Source organism: Rhinoderma darwinii (genome assembly GCF_050947455.1).
Source record: "Rhinoderma darwinii isolate aRhiDar2 chromosome 3 unlocalized genomic scaffold, aRhiDar2.hap1 SUPER_3_unloc_2, whole genome shotgun sequence".
Lineage (NCBI taxonomy): Eukaryota > Metazoa > Chordata > Amphibia > Anura > Rhinodermatidae > Rhinoderma > Rhinoderma darwinii.
In genome coordinates this window covers 53,475-75,158 of record NW_027461745.1, presented here as the reverse complement: position 1 = coordinate 75,158, position 21,684 = coordinate 53,475, and the positions used below count along the sequence as shown (strand labels likewise).

The window sequence follows — 21,684 nt, the reverse complement described above, 5'->3', positions numbered from 1 at the left end:
GAAGGATGTGTAAGAGACAGGAGGGTGAAGGGAGGTGATCAGTATATAGAAGGACATGTGTAAGGGACAGGAGGGTGAAGGGAGGTGATCAGTATATGGAATGACCTGTGTAAGAGACAGGAGGGTGAAGGGAGGGGATCCGTATATAGAAGGTCATGTGTAAGAGACAGGAGGGTGAAGGGAGGGGATCAGTATATAGAAGGACATGTGTAAGAGACAGGAGGGTGAAGGGAGGGGATCGGTATATAGAAGGACATGTGTAAGAGACAGGAGGGTGAAGGGAGGGGATCAGTATATAGAAGGTCATGTGTAAGAGACAGGAGGGTGAAGGGAGAGGATCAGTATATAGAGGGACATGTGTAAGGGACAGGAGGGTGAAGGGAGGTGATCAGTATATAGAAGGATGTGTAAGAGACAGGCGGGTGAAGGGAGGTGATCAGTTTATAGAAGGATGTGTAAGAGACAGGAGGGTGAAGGGAGGGGATCAGTATATAGAAGGTCATGTGTAAGAGACAGGAGGGTGATGGGAGGGGATCAGTATATTGAAGGATGTGTAAGAGACAGGAGGGTGAAGGGAGGGGATCAGTATATAGAAGGATGTGTAAGAGACAGGAGGGTGAAGGGAGGTGATCAGTATATGGAATGACATGTGTAAGAGACAGGAGGGTGAAGGGAGGGGATCAGTATATAGAAGGACATGTGTAAGAGACAGGAGGGTGAAGGGAGGGGATCAGTATATAGAAGCTCATGTGTAAGAGACAGGAGGGTGAAGGGAGGGGATTAGTATATGGAATGACATGTGTAAGAGACAGGAGGGTGAAGGGAGGGGATCAGTATATAGAAGGATGTGTAAGAGACATGAGGGTAAGGGGAGGTGATCAGTATATAGAAGGATGTGTAAGAGACAGGAGGGTGAAGGGAGGTGATCAGTATATAGAAGGATGTGTAAGAAACAGGAGGGTGAAGGGAGGTGATCAGTATATAGAAGGATGTGTAAGAGACAGGAGGGTGAAGGGAGGTGATCAGTATATAGAAGGATGTGTAAGAGACAGGAGGGTGAAGGGAGGTGATCAGTATATAGAAGGACATGTGTAAGGGACAGGAGGGTGAAGGGAGGTGATCAGTATATGGAATGACCTGTGTAAGAGACAGGAGGGTGAAGGGAGGGGATCCGTATATAGAAGGTCATGTGTAAGAGACAGGAGGGTGAAGGGAGGGGATCAGTATATAGAAGGACATGTGTAAGAGACAGGAGGGTGAAGGGAGGGGATCGGTATATAGAAGGACATGTGTAAGAGACAGGAGGGTAAAGGGAGGGGATCAGTATATAGAAGGTCATGTGTAAGAGACAGGAGGGTGAAGGGAGAGGATCAGTATATAGAGGGACATGTGTAAGGGACAGGAGGGTGAAGGGAGGTGATCAGTATATAGAAGGATGTGTAAGAGACAGGAGGGTGAAGGGAGTTGATCAGTATATAGAAGGATGTGTAAGAGACAGGAGGGTGAAGGGAGGTGATCAGTATATAGAAGGATGTGTAAAAGACAGGCGGGTGAAGGGAGGTGATCAGTTTATAGAAGGATGTGTAAGAGACAGGAGGGTGAAGGGAGGGGATCAGTATATAGAAGGACATGTGTAAGAGACAGGAGGGTGAAGGGAGGGGATCAGTATATAGAAGCTCATGTGTAAGAGACAGGAGGGTGAAGGGAGGGGATCAGTATATAGAAGCTCATGTGTAAGAGACAGGAGGGTGAAGGGAGGGGATCAGTATATAGAAGGATGTGTAAGAGACATGAGGGTGAAGGGAGGTGATCAGTATATAGAAGGATGTGTAAGACAGGAGGGTGAAGGGAGGTGATCAGTATATAGAAGGACATGTGTAAGGGACAGGAGGGTGAAGGGAGGTGATCAGTATATGGAATGACCTGTGTAAAAGACAGGAGGGTGAAGGGAGGTGATCAGTATATAGAAGGTCATGTGTAAGAGACAGGAGGGTGAAGGGAGGGGATCAGTTTATAGAAGGATGTGTAAGAGACAGGAGGGTGAAGGGAGGGGATCAGTTTATAGAAGGATGTGTAAGAGACAGGAGGGTGAAGGGAGGTGATCAGTATATAGAAGGATGTGTAATAGACAGGAGAGTGAAGGGAGGTGATCAGTATATAGAAGGACATGTGTAAGGGACAGGAGGGTGAAGGGAGGTGATCAGTATATGGAATGACGTGTAAGAGACAGGAGGGTGAAGGGAGGGGATCAGTATATAGAAGGATGTGTAAGAGACAGGAGGGTGAAGGGAGGTGATCAGTATATGGAATGACATGTGTAAGAGACAGGAGGGTGAAGAGAGTTGATCAGTATATAGAAGGATGTGTAAGAGACATGAGGGTGAAGGGAGGTGATCAGTATATAGAAGGACATGTGTAAGGGACAGGAGGGTGAAGGGAGGTGATCAGTATATGGAATGACCTGTGTAAAAGACAGGAGGGTGAAGGGAGGTGATCAGTATATAGAAGGTCATGTGTAAGAGACAGGAGGGTGATGGGAGGGGATCAGTATATTGAAGGATGTGTAAGAGACAGGAGGGTGAAGGGAGGGGATCAGTATATAGAAGGATGTGTAAGAGACAGGAGGGTGAAGGGAGGTGATCAGTATATGGAATGACATGTGTAAGAGACAGGAGGGTGAAGGGAGGGGATCAGTATATAGAAGGATGTGTAAGAGACAGGAGGGTGAAGGGAGGGGATCAGTATATAGAAGCTCATGTGTAAGAGACAGGAGGGTGAAGGGAGGGGATCAGTATATGGAATGACATGTGTAAGAGACAGGAGGGTGAAGGGAGGGGATCAGTATATAGAAGGATGTGTAAGAGACATGAGGGTGAAGGGAGGTGATCAGTATATAGAAGGATGTGTAAGAGACAGGAGGGTGAAGGGAGGTGATCAGTATATAGAAGGATGTGTACGAAACAGGAGGGTGAAGGGAGGTGATCAGTATATAGAAGGATGTGTAAGAGACAGGAGGGTGAAGGGAGGTGATCAGTATATAGAAGGATGTGTAAGAGACAGGAGGGTGAAGGGAGGGGATCAGTATATAGAAGGACGTGTAAGAGACAGGAGGGTGAAGGGAGGTGATCAGTATATAGAAGGATGTGTAAGAGACAGGAGGGTGAAGGGAGGTGATCAGTATATAGAAGGACATGTGTAAGGGACAGGAGGGTGAAGGGAGGTGATCAGTATATGGAATGACCTGTGTAAGAGACAGGAGGGTGAAGGGAGGGGATCCGTATATAGAAGGTCATGTGTAAGAGACAGGAGGGTGAAGGGAGGGGATCAGTATATAGAAGGACATGTGTAAGAGACAGGAGGGTGAAGGGAGGGGATCGGTATATAGAAGGACATGTGTAAGAGACAGGAGGGTGAAGGGAGGGGATCGGTATATAGAAGGTCATGTGTAAGAGACAGGAGGGTGAAGGGAGAGGATCAGTATATAGAGGGACATGTGTAAGGGACAGGAGGGTGAAGGGAGGTGATCAGTATATAGAAGGATGTGTAAGAGACAGGCGGGTGAAGGGAGGTGATCAGTTTATAGAAGGATGTGTAAGAGACAGGAGGGTGAAGGGAGGTGATCAGTATATAGAAGGATGTGTAAGAGACAGGAGGGTGAAGGGAGGGGATCAGTATATAGAAGGATGTGTAAGAGACAGGAGGGTGAAGGGAGGTGATCAGTATATAGAAGGATGTGTAAGAGACAGGCGGGTGAAGGGAGGTGATCAGTTTATAGAAGGATGTGTAAGAGACAGGAGGGTGAAGGGAGGTGATCAGTATATAGAAGGATGTGTAAGAGACAGGAGGGTGAAGGGAGGTGATCAGTATATAGAAGGACATGTGTAAGGGACAGGAGGGTGAAGGGAGGGGATCAGTATATAGAAGCTCATGTGTAAGAGACAGGAGGGTGAAGGGAGGGGATCAGTATATAGAAGCTCATGTGTAAGACAGAAGGGTGAAGGGAGGGGGTCAGTATATAGAGGGACATGTGTAAGAGACAGGAGGGTGAAGGGAGGGGATCAGTATATAGAAGGATGTGTAAGAGACATGAGGGTGAAGGGAGGTGATCAGTATATAGAAGGATGTGTAAGAGACAGGAGGGTGAAGGGAGGTGATCAGTATATAGAAGGATGTGTACGAAACAGGAGGGTGAAGGGAGGTGATCAGTATATAGAAGGATGTGTAAGAGACAGGAGGGTGAAGGGAGGTGATCAGTATATAGAAGGATGTGTAAGAGACAGGAGGGTGAAGGGAGGGGATCAGTATATAGAAGGACGTGTAAGAGACAGGAGGGTGAAGGGAGGTGATCAGTATATAGAAGGATGTGTAAGAGACAGGAGGGTGAAGGGAGGTGATCAGTATATAGAAGGACATGTGTAAGGGACAGGAGGGTGAAGGGAGGTGATCAGTATATGGAATGACCTGTGTAAGAGACAGGAGGGTGAAGGGAGGGGATCCGTATATAGAAGGTCATGTGTAAGAGACAGGAGGGTGAAGGGAGGGGATCAGTATATAGAAGGACATGTGTAAGAGACAGGAGGGTGAAGGGAGGGGATCGGTATATAGAAGGACATGTGTAAGAGACAGGAGGGTGAAGGGAGGGGATCGGTATATAGAAGGTCATGTGTAAGAGACAGGAGGGTGAAGGGAGAGGATCAGTATATAGAGGGACATGTGTAAGGGACAGGAGGGTGAAGGGAGGTGATCAGTATATAGAAGGATGTGTAAGAGACAGGCGGGTGAAGGGAGGTGATCAGTTTATAGAAGGATGTGTAAGAGACAGGAGGGTGAAGGGAGGTGATCAGTATATAGAAGGATGTGTAAGAGACAGGAGGGTGAAGGGAGGGGATCAGTATATAGAAGGATGTGTAAGAGACAGGAGGGTGAAGGGAGGTGATCAGTATATAGAAGGATGTGTAAGAGACAGGCGGGTGAAGGGAGGTGATCAGTTTATAGAAGGATGTGTAAGAGACAGGAGGGTGAAGGGAGGTGATCAGTATATAGAAGGATGTGTAAGAGACAGGAGGGTGAAGGGAGGTGATCAGTATATAGAAGGACATGTGTAAGGGACAGGAGGGTGAAGGGAGGGGATCAGTATATAGAAGCTCATGTGTAAGAGACAGGAGGGTGAAGGGAGGGGATCAGTATATAGAAGCTCATGTGTAAGACAGAAGGGTGAAGGGAGGGGGTCAGTATATAGAGGGACATGTGTAAGAGACAGGAGGGTGAAGGGACGTGATCAGTATATAGAAGGATGTGTAAGAAACAGGAGGGTGAAGGGAGGTGATCAGTATATAGAAGGATGTGTAAGAGACAGGAGGGTGAAGTGAGGTGATCAGTATATAGAAGGATGTGTAAGAGACAGGAGGGTGAAGGGAGGGGATCAGTATATAGAAGGACATGTGTAAGAGACAGGAGGGTGAAGGGAGGTGATCAGTATATAGAAGGATGTGTAAGAGACAGGAGGGTGAAGGGAGGTGATCAGTATATAGAAGGACATGTGTAAGGGACAGGAGGGTGAAGGGAGGTGATCAGTATATGGAATGACCTGTGTAAGAGACAGGAGGGTGAAGGGAGGGGATCCGTATATAGAAGGTCATGTGTAAGAGACAGGAGGGTGAAGGGAGGGGATCAGTATATAGAAGGACATGTGTAAGAGACAGGAGGGTGATGGGAGGGGATCCGTATATAGAAGGTCATGTGTAAGAGACAGGAGGGTGAAGGGAGGGGATCAGTATATAGAAGGACATGTGTAAGAAACAGGAGGGTGAAGGGAGGGGATCAGTATATAGAAGGTCATGTGTAAGAGATAGGAGGGTGAAGGGAGGGGATCAGTATATAGAGGGACATGTGTAAGAGACAGGAGGGTGAAGGGTGGTGATCAGTATATAGAAGGATGTGTAAGAGACAGGAGGGTGAAGGGAGGTGATCAGCATATAGAAGGATGTGTAAGAGACAGGAGGGTGAAGGGAGGTGATCAGTATATAGATGGACATGTGTAAGGGACAGGAGGGTGAAGGGAGGTAAACAGTATATAGAGGGACCTGTGTAAGAGACAGGAGGGTGAAGGGAGGTAAACAGTATATAGAGGGACATGTGTAAGAGACAGGAGGGTGATGGGAGGGGATCCGTATATAGAAGGACATGTGTAAGAGACAGGAGGGTGAAGGGAGGGGATCGGTATATAGAAGGACATGTGTAAGAGACAGGAGGGTGAAGGGAGGGGATCAGTATATAGAAGGTCATGTGTAAGAGACAGGAGGGTGAAGTGAGAGGATCAGTATATAGAGGGACATGTGTAAGGGACAGGAGGGTGAAGGGAGGTGATCAGTATATAGAAGGATGTGTAAGAGACAGGAGGGTGAAGGGAGGTGATCAGTATATAGAAGGATGTGTAAGAGACAGGAGGGTGAAGGGAGGGGATCAGTATATAGAAGGACATGTGTAAGAGACAGGAGTGTGAAGGGAGGTGATCAGTATATAGAAGTTTGTGTAAGAGACAGGAGGGTGAAGGGAGGTGATCAGTATATAGAAGGACATGTGTAAGGGACAGGAGGGTGAAGGGAGGGGATCCGTATATAGAAGGTCATGTGTAAGAGACAGGAGGGTGAAGGGAGGGGATCAGTATATAGAAGGACATGTGTAAGAGACAGGAGGGTGATGGGAGGGGATCCATATATAGAAGGTCATGTGTAAGAGACAGGAGGGTGAAGGGAGGGGATCAGTATATAGAAGGACATGTGTAAGAGACAGGAGGGTGAAGGGAGGGGATCAGTATATAGAAGGTCATGTGTAAGAGATAGGAGGGTGAAGGGAGGGGATCAGTATATAGAGGGACATGTGTAAGAGACAGGAGGGTGAAGGGTGGTGATCAGCATATAGAAGGATGTGTAAGAGACAGGAGGGTGAAGGGAGGTGATCAGTATATAGATGGACATGTGTAAGGGACAGGAGGGTGAAGGGAGGTGATCTGTATATGGAATGACCTGTGTAAGAGACAGGAGGGTGAAGGGAGGTAAACAGTATATAGAGGGACATGTGTAAGAGATAGGAGGGTGATGGGAGGGGATCCGTATATAGAAGGTCATGTCTAAGAGACAGGAGGGTGAAGGGAGGGGATCAGTATATAGAAGGTCATGTGTAAGAGACAGGAGGGTGAAGGGAGAGGATCAGTATATAGAGGGACATGTGTAAGAGACAGGAGGGTGAAGGGTGGTGATCAGTATATAGAAGGATGTGTAAGAGACAGGAGGGTGAAGGGAGTTGATCAGTATATAGAAGGATGTGTAAGAGACAGGAGGGTGAAGGGAGGTGATCAGTATATAGAAGGATGTGTAAGAGACAGGAGGGTGAAGGGAGTTGATCAGTATATAGAAGGATGTGTAAGAGACAGGAGGGTGAAGGGAGGGGATCAGTATATAGAAGGTCATGTGTAAGAGACAGGAGGGTGAAGGGAGAGGATCAGTATATAGAGGGACATGTGTAAGAGACAGGAGGGTGAAGGGTGGAGATCAGTATATAGAAGGATGTGTAAGAGACAGGAGGGTGAAGGGAGGTGATCAGTATATAGAAGGATGTGTAAGAGACAGGAGGGTGAAGGGAGGTGATCAGTATATAGAAGGATGTGTAAGAGACAGGAGGGTGAAGGGAGGTGATCAGTATATAGAAGGATGTGTAAGAGACAGGAGGGTGAAGGGAGGTGATCAGTATATAGAAGGACATGTGTAAGGGACAGCAGGGTGAAGGGAGGTGATCAGTATATGGAATGACCTGTGTAAAAGACAGGAGGGTGAAGGGAGGTGATCAGTATATAGAAGGATGTGTAAGAGACAGGAGGGTGAAGGGAGGGGATCAGTATATAGAAGGACATGTGTAAGAGACAGGAGGGTGAAGGGAGGGGATCAGTATATAGAAGCTCATGTGTAAGAGACAGGAGGGTGAAGGGAGGGGATTAGTATATAGAAGCTCATGTGTAAGAGACAGGAGGGTGAAGGGAGGGGATCAGTATATAGAAGCTCATGTGTAAGACAGGAGGGTGAAGGGAGGGGATCAGTATATAGAAGGATGTGTAAGAGACAGGAGGGTGAAGGGAGGTGATCAGTATATAGAAGGACATGTGTAAGAGACAGGAGGGTGAAGGGAGGGGATCAGTATATAGAAGCTCATGTGTAAGACAGGAGGGTGAAGGGAGGGGATCAGTATATAGAAGGTCACGTGTAAGAGACAGGAGGGTGAAGGGAGGGGATCAGTATATAAAGGGATATGTGTAAGAGACAGGAGGGTGAAGGGAGGTGATCGGTATATAGAAGGACATGTGTAAGAGACAGGAGGGTGAAGGGAGGTGATCAGTATATAGGACATGTGTAAGAGACAGGATGGTGAAGGGAGATGATCAGTATACAGAAGGATGTGTAGGAGACAGGAGGGTGAAAGGAGGTGATCGGTATATAGAAGGACATGCGTAAGAGACAGGAGGGTGAAGGGAGGTGATCAGTATATAGAAGGACATGTGTAAGAGACAGGAGGGTGAAGGGAGGGGGATTAGTATATGGAATGATGTGCAAGAGACAGGAGGGTGAAGGGCGGGGATCATTATATAGAGGGACATGTGTAAGAGACAGCATGGTAAAAGGAGGGGTTCAGTATATAGAAGGATGTGTAAGAAACAGGAGGGTGAAGGGAGGGGATCAGTATATAGAGGGACATGTGTAAGAGACAGGAGGGTGAAGGGAGGTGATCAGTATATAGAAGGTCATGTGTAAGAGACAGAAGGGTGAAGGGAGAGGATCAGTATATAGAAGGTCATGTGTAAGAGACAGGAGGGTGAAGGGAGGTGATCAGTATATAGAAGGTCATGTGTAAGAGACAGGAGGGTGAAGGGTGGTGATCAGTATATAGAAGGTCATGTGTAAGAGACAGGAGGGTGAAGGGAGGGGATCAGTATATAGAGGGACATGTGTAAGAGACAGGAGGGTGAAGGGTGGTGATCAGTATATAGAAGGATGTGTAAGAGACAGGAGGGTGAAGGGAGGGGATCAGTATATAGAAGGTCATGTGTAAGAGACAGGAGGGTGAAGGGAGGGAATCAGTATATAGAAGGTCATGTGTAAGAGACAGGAGGGTGAAGGGAGGGATCAGTAGATAAGAGAAAAAAAAGTTTGACCAGCACATTCCTTCAAAATAAAACAAATCATGTAGACAGGTGCAAGGAAGCCTAAGACTGCAAAACAGTCCAATATCCAAAAATGGTGACCGCACACTGCGAACACTAATGTCACCTAAGCCACTAAATATAAATAAATATGCATTACTGCTAAATCTACTTACAATTGGTAGCTACTTGGCGCATAATTTAGATCGAATTGTGTGAGCCCACCTGCCACGGCAAGGCGACCTCTGAGGTGGGAGCCTACCATCCGCAGCTATACGCAGGCTTAGTCCCAGTCTTGGGTGTATCAGTATAGGTTCCCACCTCATAGAGGTCGCCTTATCCTGGCAGGTGGGCTCATACAATTTGACCAAAATGTGCGCTAAGAGCCTTCCTATTGTAAGTAGATTCAGCAGCAATGCATATTTATTTGTTGTGTTTAGGTGGCAAAAGATGCGCTTCATTTTTCTATTTAATTTCTGGCCGTCCGCGCACCAAGAAGTCAAATCTACACCAGTATTTTTGTGGAGTAAATTTGTTGGGCTGTGTTAGAACACACGACCCTTGCGATAAGCCCCACCAACTTTTTGAGTAAAGTTGCCGTGAGCGGTGCAAATGCCTTAAACATTTTTGGGTGGTGCTGGGGAGTGGGCATGTTGTGGCATTTGCGCCTTGTCTGCGTGAAATAACTGGCGCACAACGATTAATTCCCGCACTTTTCTTTTCCACAGTTCATGGTATTAAATGGTCCTGCAGTAATGGAAACGGAACCAGCGAATTCTCCATAGAACACCTTGTGCAGCAAACTCTGGAGACGCACCAGGCCAAACCCCCACCCCGCACCCACACCTGTCTGTGCACCACTAACCTGGGTGAGTGGGTGTTCTCCAGTGTATATATATATATATAAATATATAGCACCCACCTGGGTAGCGATTCTTCTCCTGTACACCTGTGTATATATATATATATATATATATATATATATATATATGTATATATAGTACCAGCTCAGGTGATGTGTTCTCCCGTACACCTGTGTATATGAGTATATATTACGTATGTCTCCCGTATTTCTTAGATTTTCCCTGTCTCCCATGAATCTGTTTTCTGTTTGTCCCCTCAGGGTCAGCTGGCAGCGTCCCCCATAAATGTACCAGCACCAAGCACCGCATCATCTCTCCAAAGGTGGAGCCCCGACTGTGCCCATTCCCTGCCCTCACAGAGGTGCAGAACATTTCTTCATCTTCTGCTGAGCCTGACCAGGGAAAGGAACGCCGGCCGGGCCAAAAGGGAAACAAGACGCCCACAGCAAACGACCCCAGCTCCTCACATTCCTTCTCAGACCTTCCGGACACCACTCAGACGTCCCCACCGCTGACACTTACCAACGGCTTCTACGCTGACCGCGAGCTGGCTGGCGTCACCATAACGACCACTCCCGGTGTACCGGGGATTAGCGCCGTGCTTGTGATGACCGGTATTGCCGAGAAACCGTTAGCATTGACACCCAGCCAACACCTTTTGCCAGGGAGCACTGGAAACCAACCCACCGCAGTCCCAGTTGGCATTTCCTTGTTGCCTTCGCCAGTGGAGGGACTCTTGCTGTCTGCTTCGCATTGCTTGGAGGTCGCAATGGAATCTGCCTCTGGGGGCAGCGGTGGCGCATTTGACCCGGACTCCTTCCTCAATAGCCCTAAAGAAGGACAGACTTACGGAGGCGCGTCGAAGACGGATGAGTTCAAGACCGAGACGTCTGATGGAGGAATGGTGGACCTGGTCTCTCAGGTGGAAGAAGACGAGCTGGCGCCAAGTGAAACGGTGTCGAATGTGAAGGAGGAGACCGCCAACGCGGAGAAGACCGGAATGAAGGAGGAGACGGACCTTGTGAAGAAGGAGGCCAGCTGTGGGTCGGAGGTTGAGATGGAGGACACCAGGGAAGGGCAGGTCAGCTCCAGCGATGAGGTGAATGCAGACGTCGCCCCCTCAGGTGAGGTGCGAGAAGACGCAGACGCTCCCAGCGCCCACATGAACGACTTGTACTCCATCATCCAAAACGACCTGAGCTCGTCCTCCGGAGCTTCCAGCATCCACATGGAGCTCTCGGCCGAAAACTTCAACATCTCCTTCGACAGTCAGTTTCCAGACCTCATCTCCGACCTGATGACAGAAGAATCCACTCCTGGGGGCTATGAACAGTTCGGAGAACCCCAGACGACATCATCACCGGTCCAGGCCATATACGTGCAACCGCAGCAGCAACAACCGCCACAGCAGCAGATGCAGCCAATGGGTGGGAACCCGTCCGGCATTACAGACCCGTTCCCGAAGCCGGGGGACGGGGCTACAGGTCTTGTCGGAATCACAGACTTTTCTCCAGATTGGTCTTACCCTGAGGTAGGGGGTTCAGCCTTTCCATGCTGTTACTGGGGTTGACTATATATCCAAATCCAGAAGAGGTGTCTATTACTGGTGAGCCAATCATGAAAACCTCATTCGGAAATCGGTATTACAGCTTAGGAGCGCCTGAGGGTCATCCGCAGTCCTAGAATGACCAAGTATAACCCCCATTATCCTCACCCTCTAATACTGGTGCAGGAGTTGGACTACTGTCAGAATTTCTCACAGATAAGGGGTAACTTGTACTAACCAGAATGCCCCTTTAAATGATTATCCTCTAAGATGTAATATTCCTGTTGAGTGCAGTACTTCCATTATACCTGCAGAGGGGGCCATATTGTTACCGGTCATGGAAGCGTCTTGCATTTTAGTGCAAGACGTGACAGAAGGGTATTATATACATGGCAGGAGATAATAGAATATTAAACATACTAATAGTTTTTACTGTAGGAACTCTTACTAAGAGAGCGGTCGCTCAGGCGCTCGGGTCAATTTTGTTTAGGACACATTAGAAAGGGCATACAAATAATGGAAAGAAATGCTGTGGGATGCCCCTGGTAGTGCCATCCAACAGATACTTGGCAGTAAATACAGCGTCTCCCTCTTTCTTCTGCTCAGGGTGGCGTTAAGATCCTCATAACCGGTCCGTGGGTGGCGGACACGGATTCCTACTCATGCCTGTTTGATCATGTGACTGTGCCGGCGTCTCTCATCCAATCAGGAGTCTTGCGATGCTACTGCCCAGGTCAGGAGAGAGTCTCGAGTATGTCTGTACTGTTAGATGCTTGTCTATGTATTTGTCACTTACCTTCGCCCCCGTCATTGCAGCGCACGAGGCCGGCCTGGTCACCCTGCAGGTCATACAGCACCAGCTCATCATTTCACACTCCGTCATCTTTGAGTATCGAGCAAGAAACTTTCTGTCACTGCCCAGCACTCAGCTCGACTGGTTGTCACTGGACGGTAAGTGGCGGCTTCTACTTTATATTCTAAGTGATTCCTCATGGAGGGGGGAAGATAAATGACAACTGCTTGGAGCACAGTCGTCCGTCACAAAAGTGGGTGTCAGTATTTCAGCCCTTGGTGACAGTCTATAATCCACTGTGTTCAATCTGCATTGCCTTGTGGAAACACTACATCTCCTGCAATGCAACACAGCAGAACATGCTCTATCCAGCCAGGGCACCAGGGAGATATGAGGACCTGCAGTCTGCGTGTGTGTACAAGACCCAACATACAGGAGATATTGGATATTATACAGCATCTCAGAGCAGAAGCCGGGGTGAGGGGGTCCTGAGACACAGGGTATATACAGCACCTCAGAGCAGGAGCCGGGGTGAGAGGGTCCTGGGACACAGGGTATATACAGCACCTCAGAGCAGAAGCCGGGGTGAGTGGGTCCTGAGACACGGGGTATATACAGCACCTCAGAGCAGAAGCCGGGGTGAGGGGGTCCTGAGACACGGTATATACAGCTCCTCAGAGCAGAAGCCGGGGTGAGGGGGTCCTGAGACACAGGGTATATACAGTACCTCAGAGCAGAAGCCGGGATGAGAGGGTCCTGAGACACGGGGTATATACAGCACCTCAGAGCAGAAGCCGGGGTGAGGGGGTCCTGAGACACAGGATATATACAGCACCTCAGAGGAGAAGCCGGGGTGAGGGGGTCCTGAGACACGGGGTATATACAGCACCTCAGAGGAGAAGCCGGGTTTAGGGGGTCCTGAGACACAGGGTATATAGAGCAACTCAGAGGAGAAGCCGGGGTGAGAGGGTCCTGAGACACAGGGTATATACAGCACCTCAGAGCAGAAGCCGGGGTGAGGGGGTCCTGAGACACAGGGTATATACAGCACCTCAGAGCAGAAGCCGGGGTGAGGGGGTCCTGAGACACGGGGTATATACAGCACCTCAGAGCAGAAGCCGGGGTGAGAGGGTCCTGAGACACAGGGTATATACAGCATCTCAGAGCAGGAGCCGGGGTGAGGGGGTCCTGAGACACCGGGTATATACAGCACCTCAGAGGAGAAGCCGGGGTGAGGGGGTCCTGAGACACGGGGTATATACAGCACCTCAGAGCAGAAGCCGGGGTGAGGGGGTCCTGAGACACAGGGTATATACAGCACCTCAGAGCAGAAGCCGGGGTGAGGGGGTCCTGAGACACAGGGTATATACAGCACCTCAGAGCAGAAGCCGGGGTGAGAGGGTCCTGAGACACAGGGTATATACAGCACCTCAGAGGAGAAGCCGGGGTGAGGGGGTCCTGAGACACAGGGTATATACAGCACCTCAGAGGAGAAGCCGGGGTGAGAGGGTCCTGAGACACAGGGTATATACAGCACCTCAGAGCAGAAGCCGGGGTGAGAGGGTCCTGAGACACAGGGTATATACAGCACCTCAGAGGAGAAGCCGGGGTGAGGGGGTCCTGAGACACAGGGTATATACAGCACCTCAGAGGAGAAGCCGGGGTGAGAGGGTCCTGAGACACAGGGTATATACAGCACCTCAGAGGAGAAGCCGGTGTGAGCGGGTCCTGAGACACAGGGTATATACAGCACCTCAGAGCAGAAGCCGGGGTGAGGGGTCCTGAGATAAGGGGTATATACAGCACCTCAGAGGAGAAGCCGGGGTGAGGGGGTCCTGAGACACAGGGTATATACAGCACCTCAGAGCAGAAGCCGGGGTGAGAGGGTCCTGAGACACAGGGTATATACAGCACCTCAGAGGAGAAGTCGGGGTGAGGGGGTCCTGAGACACAGGGTATATACAGCACCTCAGAGCAGAAGTTTGGGTGAGGGCGTCCTGAGACACAGGGTATATACAGCACCTCAGAGCAGAAGCCGGGGTGAGGGGGTCCTGAGACACAGGGTATATACAGCACCTCAGAGGAGAAGCCGGGGTGAGAGGGTCCTGAGACACAGGGTATATACAGCACCTCAGAGGAGAAGCCGGGGTGAGGGGGTCCTGAGACACAGGGTATATACAGCACCTCAGAGGAGAAGCCGGGGTGAGGGGGTCCTGAGACACAGGGTATATACAGCACCTCAGAGCAGAAGCCGGGGTGAGGGGGTCCTGAGACACAGGGTATATACAGCACCTCAGAGGAGAAGCCGGGGTGAGAGGGTCCTGAGACACAGGATATATACAGCACCTCAGAGCAGAAGCCAGGGTGAGAGGGTCCTGAGATACAGGGTATATACAGCACCTCAGAGCAGAAGCCGGGGTGAGGGGGTCCTGAGACACAGGGTGTATACAGCACCTCAGAGGAGAAGCCGGGGTGAGGGGGTCTTGAGACACGGGGTATATACAGCACCTCAGAGCAGAAGCCGGGGTGAGGGGGTCCTGAGACACGGGGTATATACAGCACCTCTGAGCAGAAGCCGGGGTGAGAGGGTCCTGAGACACAGGGTATATACAGCACCTCTGAGCAGAAGCCGGGGTGAGGGGGTCCTGAGACAGGGTATATAGAGCACCTCAGAGCAGAAGCCGGGGTGAGGGGGTCCTGAGACATTGGGTATATACAACACCTCAGAGGAGAAGCCGGGGTGAGGGGGTCCTGAGACACAGGGTATATACAGCACCTCAGAGGAGAAGCCGGGGTGAGGGGGTCCTGAGACACAGGGTATATACAGCACCTCAGAGCAGAAGCCGGGGTGAGGGGGTCCTGAGACACAGGGTATATACAGCTCCTCAGAGCAGAAGCCGAGGTGAGAGGGTCCTGAGACACCGGGTATATACAGCACCTCAGAGGAGAAGCCGGGGTGAGGGGGTCCTGAGACACAGGGTATATACAGCACCTCAGAGGAGAAGCCGGGGTGAGGGGGTCCTGAGACACAGGGTATATACAGCACCTCAGAGCAGAAGCCGGGGTGAGAGTGTCCTGAGACACGGGGTATATACAGCACCTCAGAGCAGAAGCCGGGGTGAGGGGGTCCTGACACACAGGGTATATACAGCACCTCAGAGCAGAAGCCGGGGTGAGGGGGTCCTGAGACACTGGGTATATACAACACCTCAGAGGAGAAGCCGGGGTGAGGGGGTCCTGAGACACTGGGTATATACAGCACCTCAGAGCAGAAGCCGGGGTGAGGGGGTCCTGAGACACGGGGTATATACAGCACCTCAGAGGAGAAGCCGGGGTGAGAGGGTCCTGAGATACGGGGTATATACAGCACCTCATAGGAGAAGCCGGGGTGAGGGGGTCCTGAGACACAAGGTATATACAGCACCTCAGAGGAGAAGCCAGGGTGAGTGGGTCCTGAGACACTGGGTATATACAGCACCTCAGAGCAGAAGCCGGGGTGAGGGGGTCCTGAGACACAGGGTATATACAGCACCTCAGAGCAGAAGCCGGGGTGAGGGGGTCCTGAGACACGGGGTATATACAGCACCTCAGAGGAGAAGCCGGGGTGAGGGGGTCCTGAGACACGGGGTATATACAGCACCTCAGAGCAGAAGCCGGGGTGAGGGGGTCCTGAGACACAGGGTATATACAGCACCTCAGAGGAGAAGCCGGGGTGAGGGTCCTGAGACACAGGGTATATACAGCATCTCAGAGGAGAAGCCGGGGTGAGGGGGTCCTGAGACACAGGGTATATACAGCACCTCAGAGGAGAAGCCGGGGTGAGGGGGGTCCTGAGATACGGGGTATATACAGCACCTCAGAGCAGAAGCCGGGGTGAGAGGGTCATGAGACACAGGGTATATACAGCACCTCAGAGGAGAAGCCGGGGTGAGGGGGTCCTGAGACACAGGGTATATACAGCACCTCAGAGGAGAAGCCGGGGTGAGGGGGTCCTGAGACACAGGGTATATACAGCACCTCAGAGCAGAAGCCGGGGTGAGAGGGTCCTTTGACACGGGGTATATACAGCACCTCAGAGGAGAAGCCGGGGTGAGAGGGTCCTGAGACACAGGGTATATACAGCACCTCAGAGCAGAAGCCGGGGTGAGGGGGTCCTGAGACACGGGGTATATACAGCACCTCAGAGGAGAAGCCGGGGTGAGTGGGTCCTGAGACACAGGGTATATACAGCACCTCAGAACAGAAGCCGGGGTGAGGGGGTCCTGAGACACGGGGTATATACAGCACCTCAGAGCAGAAGCCGGGGTGAGAGGGTCCTGAGACACGGGGTATATACAGCACCTCAGAGCAGAAGCCGGGGTGAGAGGGTCCTGAGACACAGGGTATATACAGCACCTCAGAGGAGAAGCCGGGGTGAGGGGGTCCTGAGACACGGGGTATATACAGCACCTCAGAGGAGAAGCCGGGGTGAGGGGTCCTGAGACACGGGGTATATACAGCACCTCAGAGGAGAAGCCGGGGTGAGGGGGTCCTGAAACACGGGGTATATACAGCACCTCAGAGGAGAAGCCGGGGTGAGGGGTCCTGAGATACGGGGTATATACAGCACCTCAGAGGAGAAGCCGGGGTGAGGGGGTCCTGAGACACAAGGTATATACAGCACCTCAGAGCAGAAGCCGGGGTGAGGGGGTCCTGAGACACAGGGTATATACAGCACTTCAGAGGAGAAGCCGGGGTGAGAGGGTCCTGAGACACAGGGTATATACAGCACCTCAGAGGAGAAGCCGGGGTGAGGGGGTCCTGAGACACGGGGTATATACAGCACCTCAGAGCAGAAGCCGGGGTGAGGGGGTCCTGAGACACGGGGTATATACAGCACCTCAGAGCAGAAGCCGGGGTGAGGGGGTCCTAGACACAGGGTATATACAGCACCTCAGAGCAGATGCCAGGGTGAGAGGGTCCTGAGACACAGGGTATATACAGCACCTCAGAGCAGAAGCCGGGGTGAGGGGGTCCTGAGACACAGGGTATATACAGCATCTCAGAGCAGAAGCCGGGGTGAGGGGGTCCTGAGACACGGGGTATATACAGCACCTCAGAGGAGAAGCCGGGGTGAGGGGGTCCTGAGACACGGGGTATATACAGCACCTCAGAGCAGAAGCCGGGGTGAGGGGGTCCTGAGACACGGGGTATATACAGCACCTCAGAGCAGAAGCCGGGGTGAGGGGGTCCTGAGACACAGAGTATATACAGCACCTCAGAGCAGAAGCCGGGGTGAGGGGGTCCTGAGACACAGGTTATATACAGCACCTCAGAGCAGAAGCCGGGGTGAGGGGGTCCTGAGACACGGGGTATATACAGCACCTCAGAGCAGAAGCCGGGGTGAGGGGGTCCTGAGACACAGGGTATATACAGCACCTCAGAGCAGAAGCCGGGGTGAGAGGGTCCTGAGACACAGGGTATATACAGCACCTCAGAGCAGGAGCCGGGGTGAGGGGGTCCTGAGACACAGGGTATATACAGCACCTCAGAGCAGAAGCCGGGGTGAGGGGGTCCTGAGACACAGGGTGTATACAGCACCTCAGAGCAGAAGTTGGGGTGAGGGGGTCCTGAGACACAGGGTATATACAGCACCTCAGAGGAGAAGCCGGGGTGAGGGGGTCCTGAGACACAGGGTATATACAGCACCTCAGAGCAGAAGCCAGGGTGAGAGGGTCCTGAGACACGGGGTATATACAGCACCTCAGAGCAGAAGCCGGGGTGAGGGGGTCCTGAGACACAGGGTATATACAGCACCTCAGAGCAGAAGCCGGGGTGAGGGGATCCTGAGACACAGGGTATATACAGCACCTCAGAGGAGAAGCCGGGGTGAGGGGGTCCTGAGACACTGGGTATATACAGCACCTCAGAGCAGAAGTCGGGGTGAGGGGGTCCTGAGACACAGGGTATATACAGCACCTCAGAGCAGAAGCCGGGGTGAGGGGGTCCTGAGACACAGGGTATATACAGCACCTCAGAGCAGAAGCCGGGGTGAGGGGGTCCTGAGACACAGGGTATATACAGCACCTCAGAGGAGAAGCCGGGGTGAGGGGGACCTGAGACACAGGGTATATACAGCACCTCAGAGGAGAAGCCGGGGTGAGGGGGTCCTGAGACACAGGGTATATACAGCACCTCAGAGGAGAAGCCGGGGTGAGGGGGTCCTGAGACACGGGGTATATACAGCACCTCAGAGGAGAAGCCGGGGTGAGGGGGTCCTGAGATACGGGGTATATACAGCACCTCAGAGGAGAAGCCGGGGTGAGGGGGTCCTGAGACACAGGGTATATACAGCACCTCAGAGGAGAAGCCGGGGTGAGGGGGTCCTGAGACACAGGGTATATACAGCACCTCAGAGGAGAAGCCGGGGTGAGGGGGTCCTGAGACACAGGGTATATACAGCACCTCAGAGCAGAAGCCGGGGTGAGGGGGTCCTGAGACACAGGGTATATACAGCACCTCCGAGGAGAAGCCGGGGTGAGGGGGTCCTGAGACACAGGGTATATACAGCACCTAAGAGCAGAAGCCGGGGTGAGAGGGTCCTGAGACACAGGGTATATACAGCACCTCAGAGCAGAAGCCGGGGTGAGGGGGTCCTGAGACACAGGGTATATACAGCACCTCATAGGAGAAGCCGGGGTGAGGGGGTCCTGAGACATTGGGTATATACAGCACCTCAGAGCAGAAGCCGGAGTGAGGGGTTCCTGAGACACAGGGTATATACAGCACCTCAGAGCAGAAGTTGGGGTGAGGGGGTCCTGAGACACAGGGTATATACAGCACCTCAGAGGAGAAGCCGGGGTGAGGGGGTCCTGAGACACAGGGTATATACAGCACCTCAGAGGAGAATCCGGGGTGAGAGGGTCCTGAGACACAAGGTATATACAGCACCTCAGGGCAGAGGCCGGGGTGAGGGGGTCCTGAGACACAGGGTGTATACAGCACCTCAGAGGAGAAGCCGGGGTGAGAGGGTCCTGAGACACAGGGTATATACAGCACCTCAGAGCAGAAGCCGGGGTGAGGGGTTTCTGAGACACGGGGTATATACAGCACCTCAGAGCAGAAGCCGGGGTGAGAGGGTCCTGAGACACAGGGTATATACAGCACCTCAGAGCAGAAGCCGGGGTGAGTGGGTCCTGAGACACAGGGTATATACAGCACCTCAGAGCAGAAGCCGGGGTGAGGGAGTCCTGAGACACAGGGTATATACAGCACCTCAGAGCAGAAGCCGGGGTGAGAGGGTCCTGAGACACAGGGTATATACAGCTCCTCAGAGCAGAAGCCGGGGTGAGGGGGTCCTGAGACACAGGGTATATACAGCACCTCAGAGGAGAAGCCGGGGTGAGGGGGTCCTGAGACACGGGGTATATACAGCACCTCAGAGCAGAAGCCGGGGTGAGAGGGTCCTGAGACACAGGGTATATACAGCACCTCAGAGCAGAAGCCGGGGTGAGGGGGTCCTGAGACACAGGGTATATACAGCACCTCAGAGGAGAAGCCGGGGTGAGGGGGGTCCTGAGATACGGGGTATATACAGCACCTCAGAGCAGAAGCCGGAGTGAGGGGTTCCTGAGACACAGGGTATATACAGCACCTCAGAGCAGAAGCCGGGGTGAGGGGGTCCTGAGACACAGGGTATATACAGCACCTCAGAGCAGAAGTTGGGGTGAGGGGGTCCTGAGACACAGGGTATATACAGCACCTCAGAGGAGAAGCCGGGGTGAGGGGGTCCTGAGACACAGGGTATATACAGCACCTCAGAGGAGAAGCCGGGGTGAGAGGGTCCTGAGACACAGGGTATATACAGCACCTCAGAGCAGAAGCCGGGGTGAGAGGGTCCTGAGACACAGGGTATATACAGCACCTCAGAGCAGAAGCCGGGGTGAGGGGATCCTGAGACACAGGGTATATACAGCACCTCAGAGGAGAAGCCGGGGTGAGGGGGTCCTGAGACACAGGGTATATACAGCACCTCAGAGCAGAAGTTGGGGTGAGGGGGTCCTGAGACACAGGGTATATACAGCACCTCAGAGCAGAAGCCGGGGTGAGGGAGTCCTGAGACACAGGGTATATACAGCACCTAAGAGGAGAAGCCGGGGTGAGGGGGTCCTGAGACACAGGGTGTATACAGCACCTCAGAGCAGAAGCCGGGGTGAGGGGGTCCTGAGACACAGGGTATATACAGCACCTCAGAGGAGAAGCCGGGGTGAGGGGGTCCTGAGACACAGGGTATATACAGCACTTCAGAGCAGAAGCCGGGGTGAGGGGGTCCTGAGACACAGGGTATATACAGCACCTCAGAGGAGAAGCTGGGGTGAGGGGGTCCTGAGACACAGGGTATATACAGCACCTCAGAGGAGAAGCCGGGGTGAGGGGGTCCTGAGATACGGGGTATATACAGCACCTCAGAGGAGAAGCCGGGGTGAGGGGGTCCTGAGACACAGGGTATATACAGCACCTCAGAGGAGAAGCCGGGGTGAGGGGGTCCTGAGACACGGTATATACAGCACCTCAGAGGAGAAGCCGTGGTGAGAGGGTCCTGAGACACAGGGTATATACAGCACCTCAGAGGAGAAGCCGGGGTGAGGGGGTCCTGAGACACAGGGTATATACAGAACCACAGAGCAGAAGCCGGGGTGAGGGGGTCCTGAGACACAGGGTATATACAGCACCTCAGAGGAGAAGCCGGGGTGAGGGGGTCCTGAGACACGGGGTATATACAGCACCTCAGAGCAGAAGCCGGGGTGAGGGGGTCCTGAGACACGGTATATACAGCACCTCAGAGCAGAAGCCGGGGTGAGGGGGTCCTGAGACACAGGGTATATACAGAACCTCAGAGGAGAAGCCAGGGTGAGTGGGTCCTTAGACACGGGGTATATACAGCACCTCAGAGGAGAAGCCGGGGTGAGGGGGTCCTGAGACACAGGGTATATACAGCACCTCAGAGCAGAAGCCGGGGTGAGAGGGTCCTGAGACACGGGCTATATACAGCACCTCAGAGGAGAAGCCGGGGTGAGGGGGTCCTAGACACAGGGTATATACAGCACCTCAGAGCAGATGCCAGGGTGAGAGGGTCCTGAGACACAGGGTATATACAGCTCCTCAGAGGAGAAGCCGGGGTGAGAGGGTCCTAGACACAGGGTATATACAGCACCTCAGAGCAGATGCCAGGGTGAGAGGGTCCTGAGACACTGGGTATATACAGCACCTCAGAGCAGAAGCCGGGGTGAGGGGGTCCTGAGACACGGGGTAT

At 52.2% G+C, this 21,684-nt stretch overlaps 1 protein-coding gene across 1 annotated transcript in view; it reads left to right on the top strand.

The window, feature by feature from the left end:
- Nucleotides 1-21,684, top strand: part of CAMTA2 (calmodulin binding transcription activator 2) — a 91,296-nt gene that overhangs the window by 48,176 nt on the left and 21,436 nt on the right. The window contains exons 7-10 of the mRNA XM_075847366.1: nucleotides 9,919-10,059; nucleotides 10,314-11,584; nucleotides 12,206-12,332; nucleotides 12,416-12,550. Of these exons, the coding sequence (XP_075703481.1) occupies nucleotides 9,919-10,059; nucleotides 10,314-11,584; nucleotides 12,206-12,332; nucleotides 12,416-12,550 (1,674 nt within the window). The remainder of the gene's footprint in view (nucleotides 1-9,918; nucleotides 10,060-10,313; nucleotides 11,585-12,205; nucleotides 12,333-12,415; nucleotides 12,551-21,684) is intronic.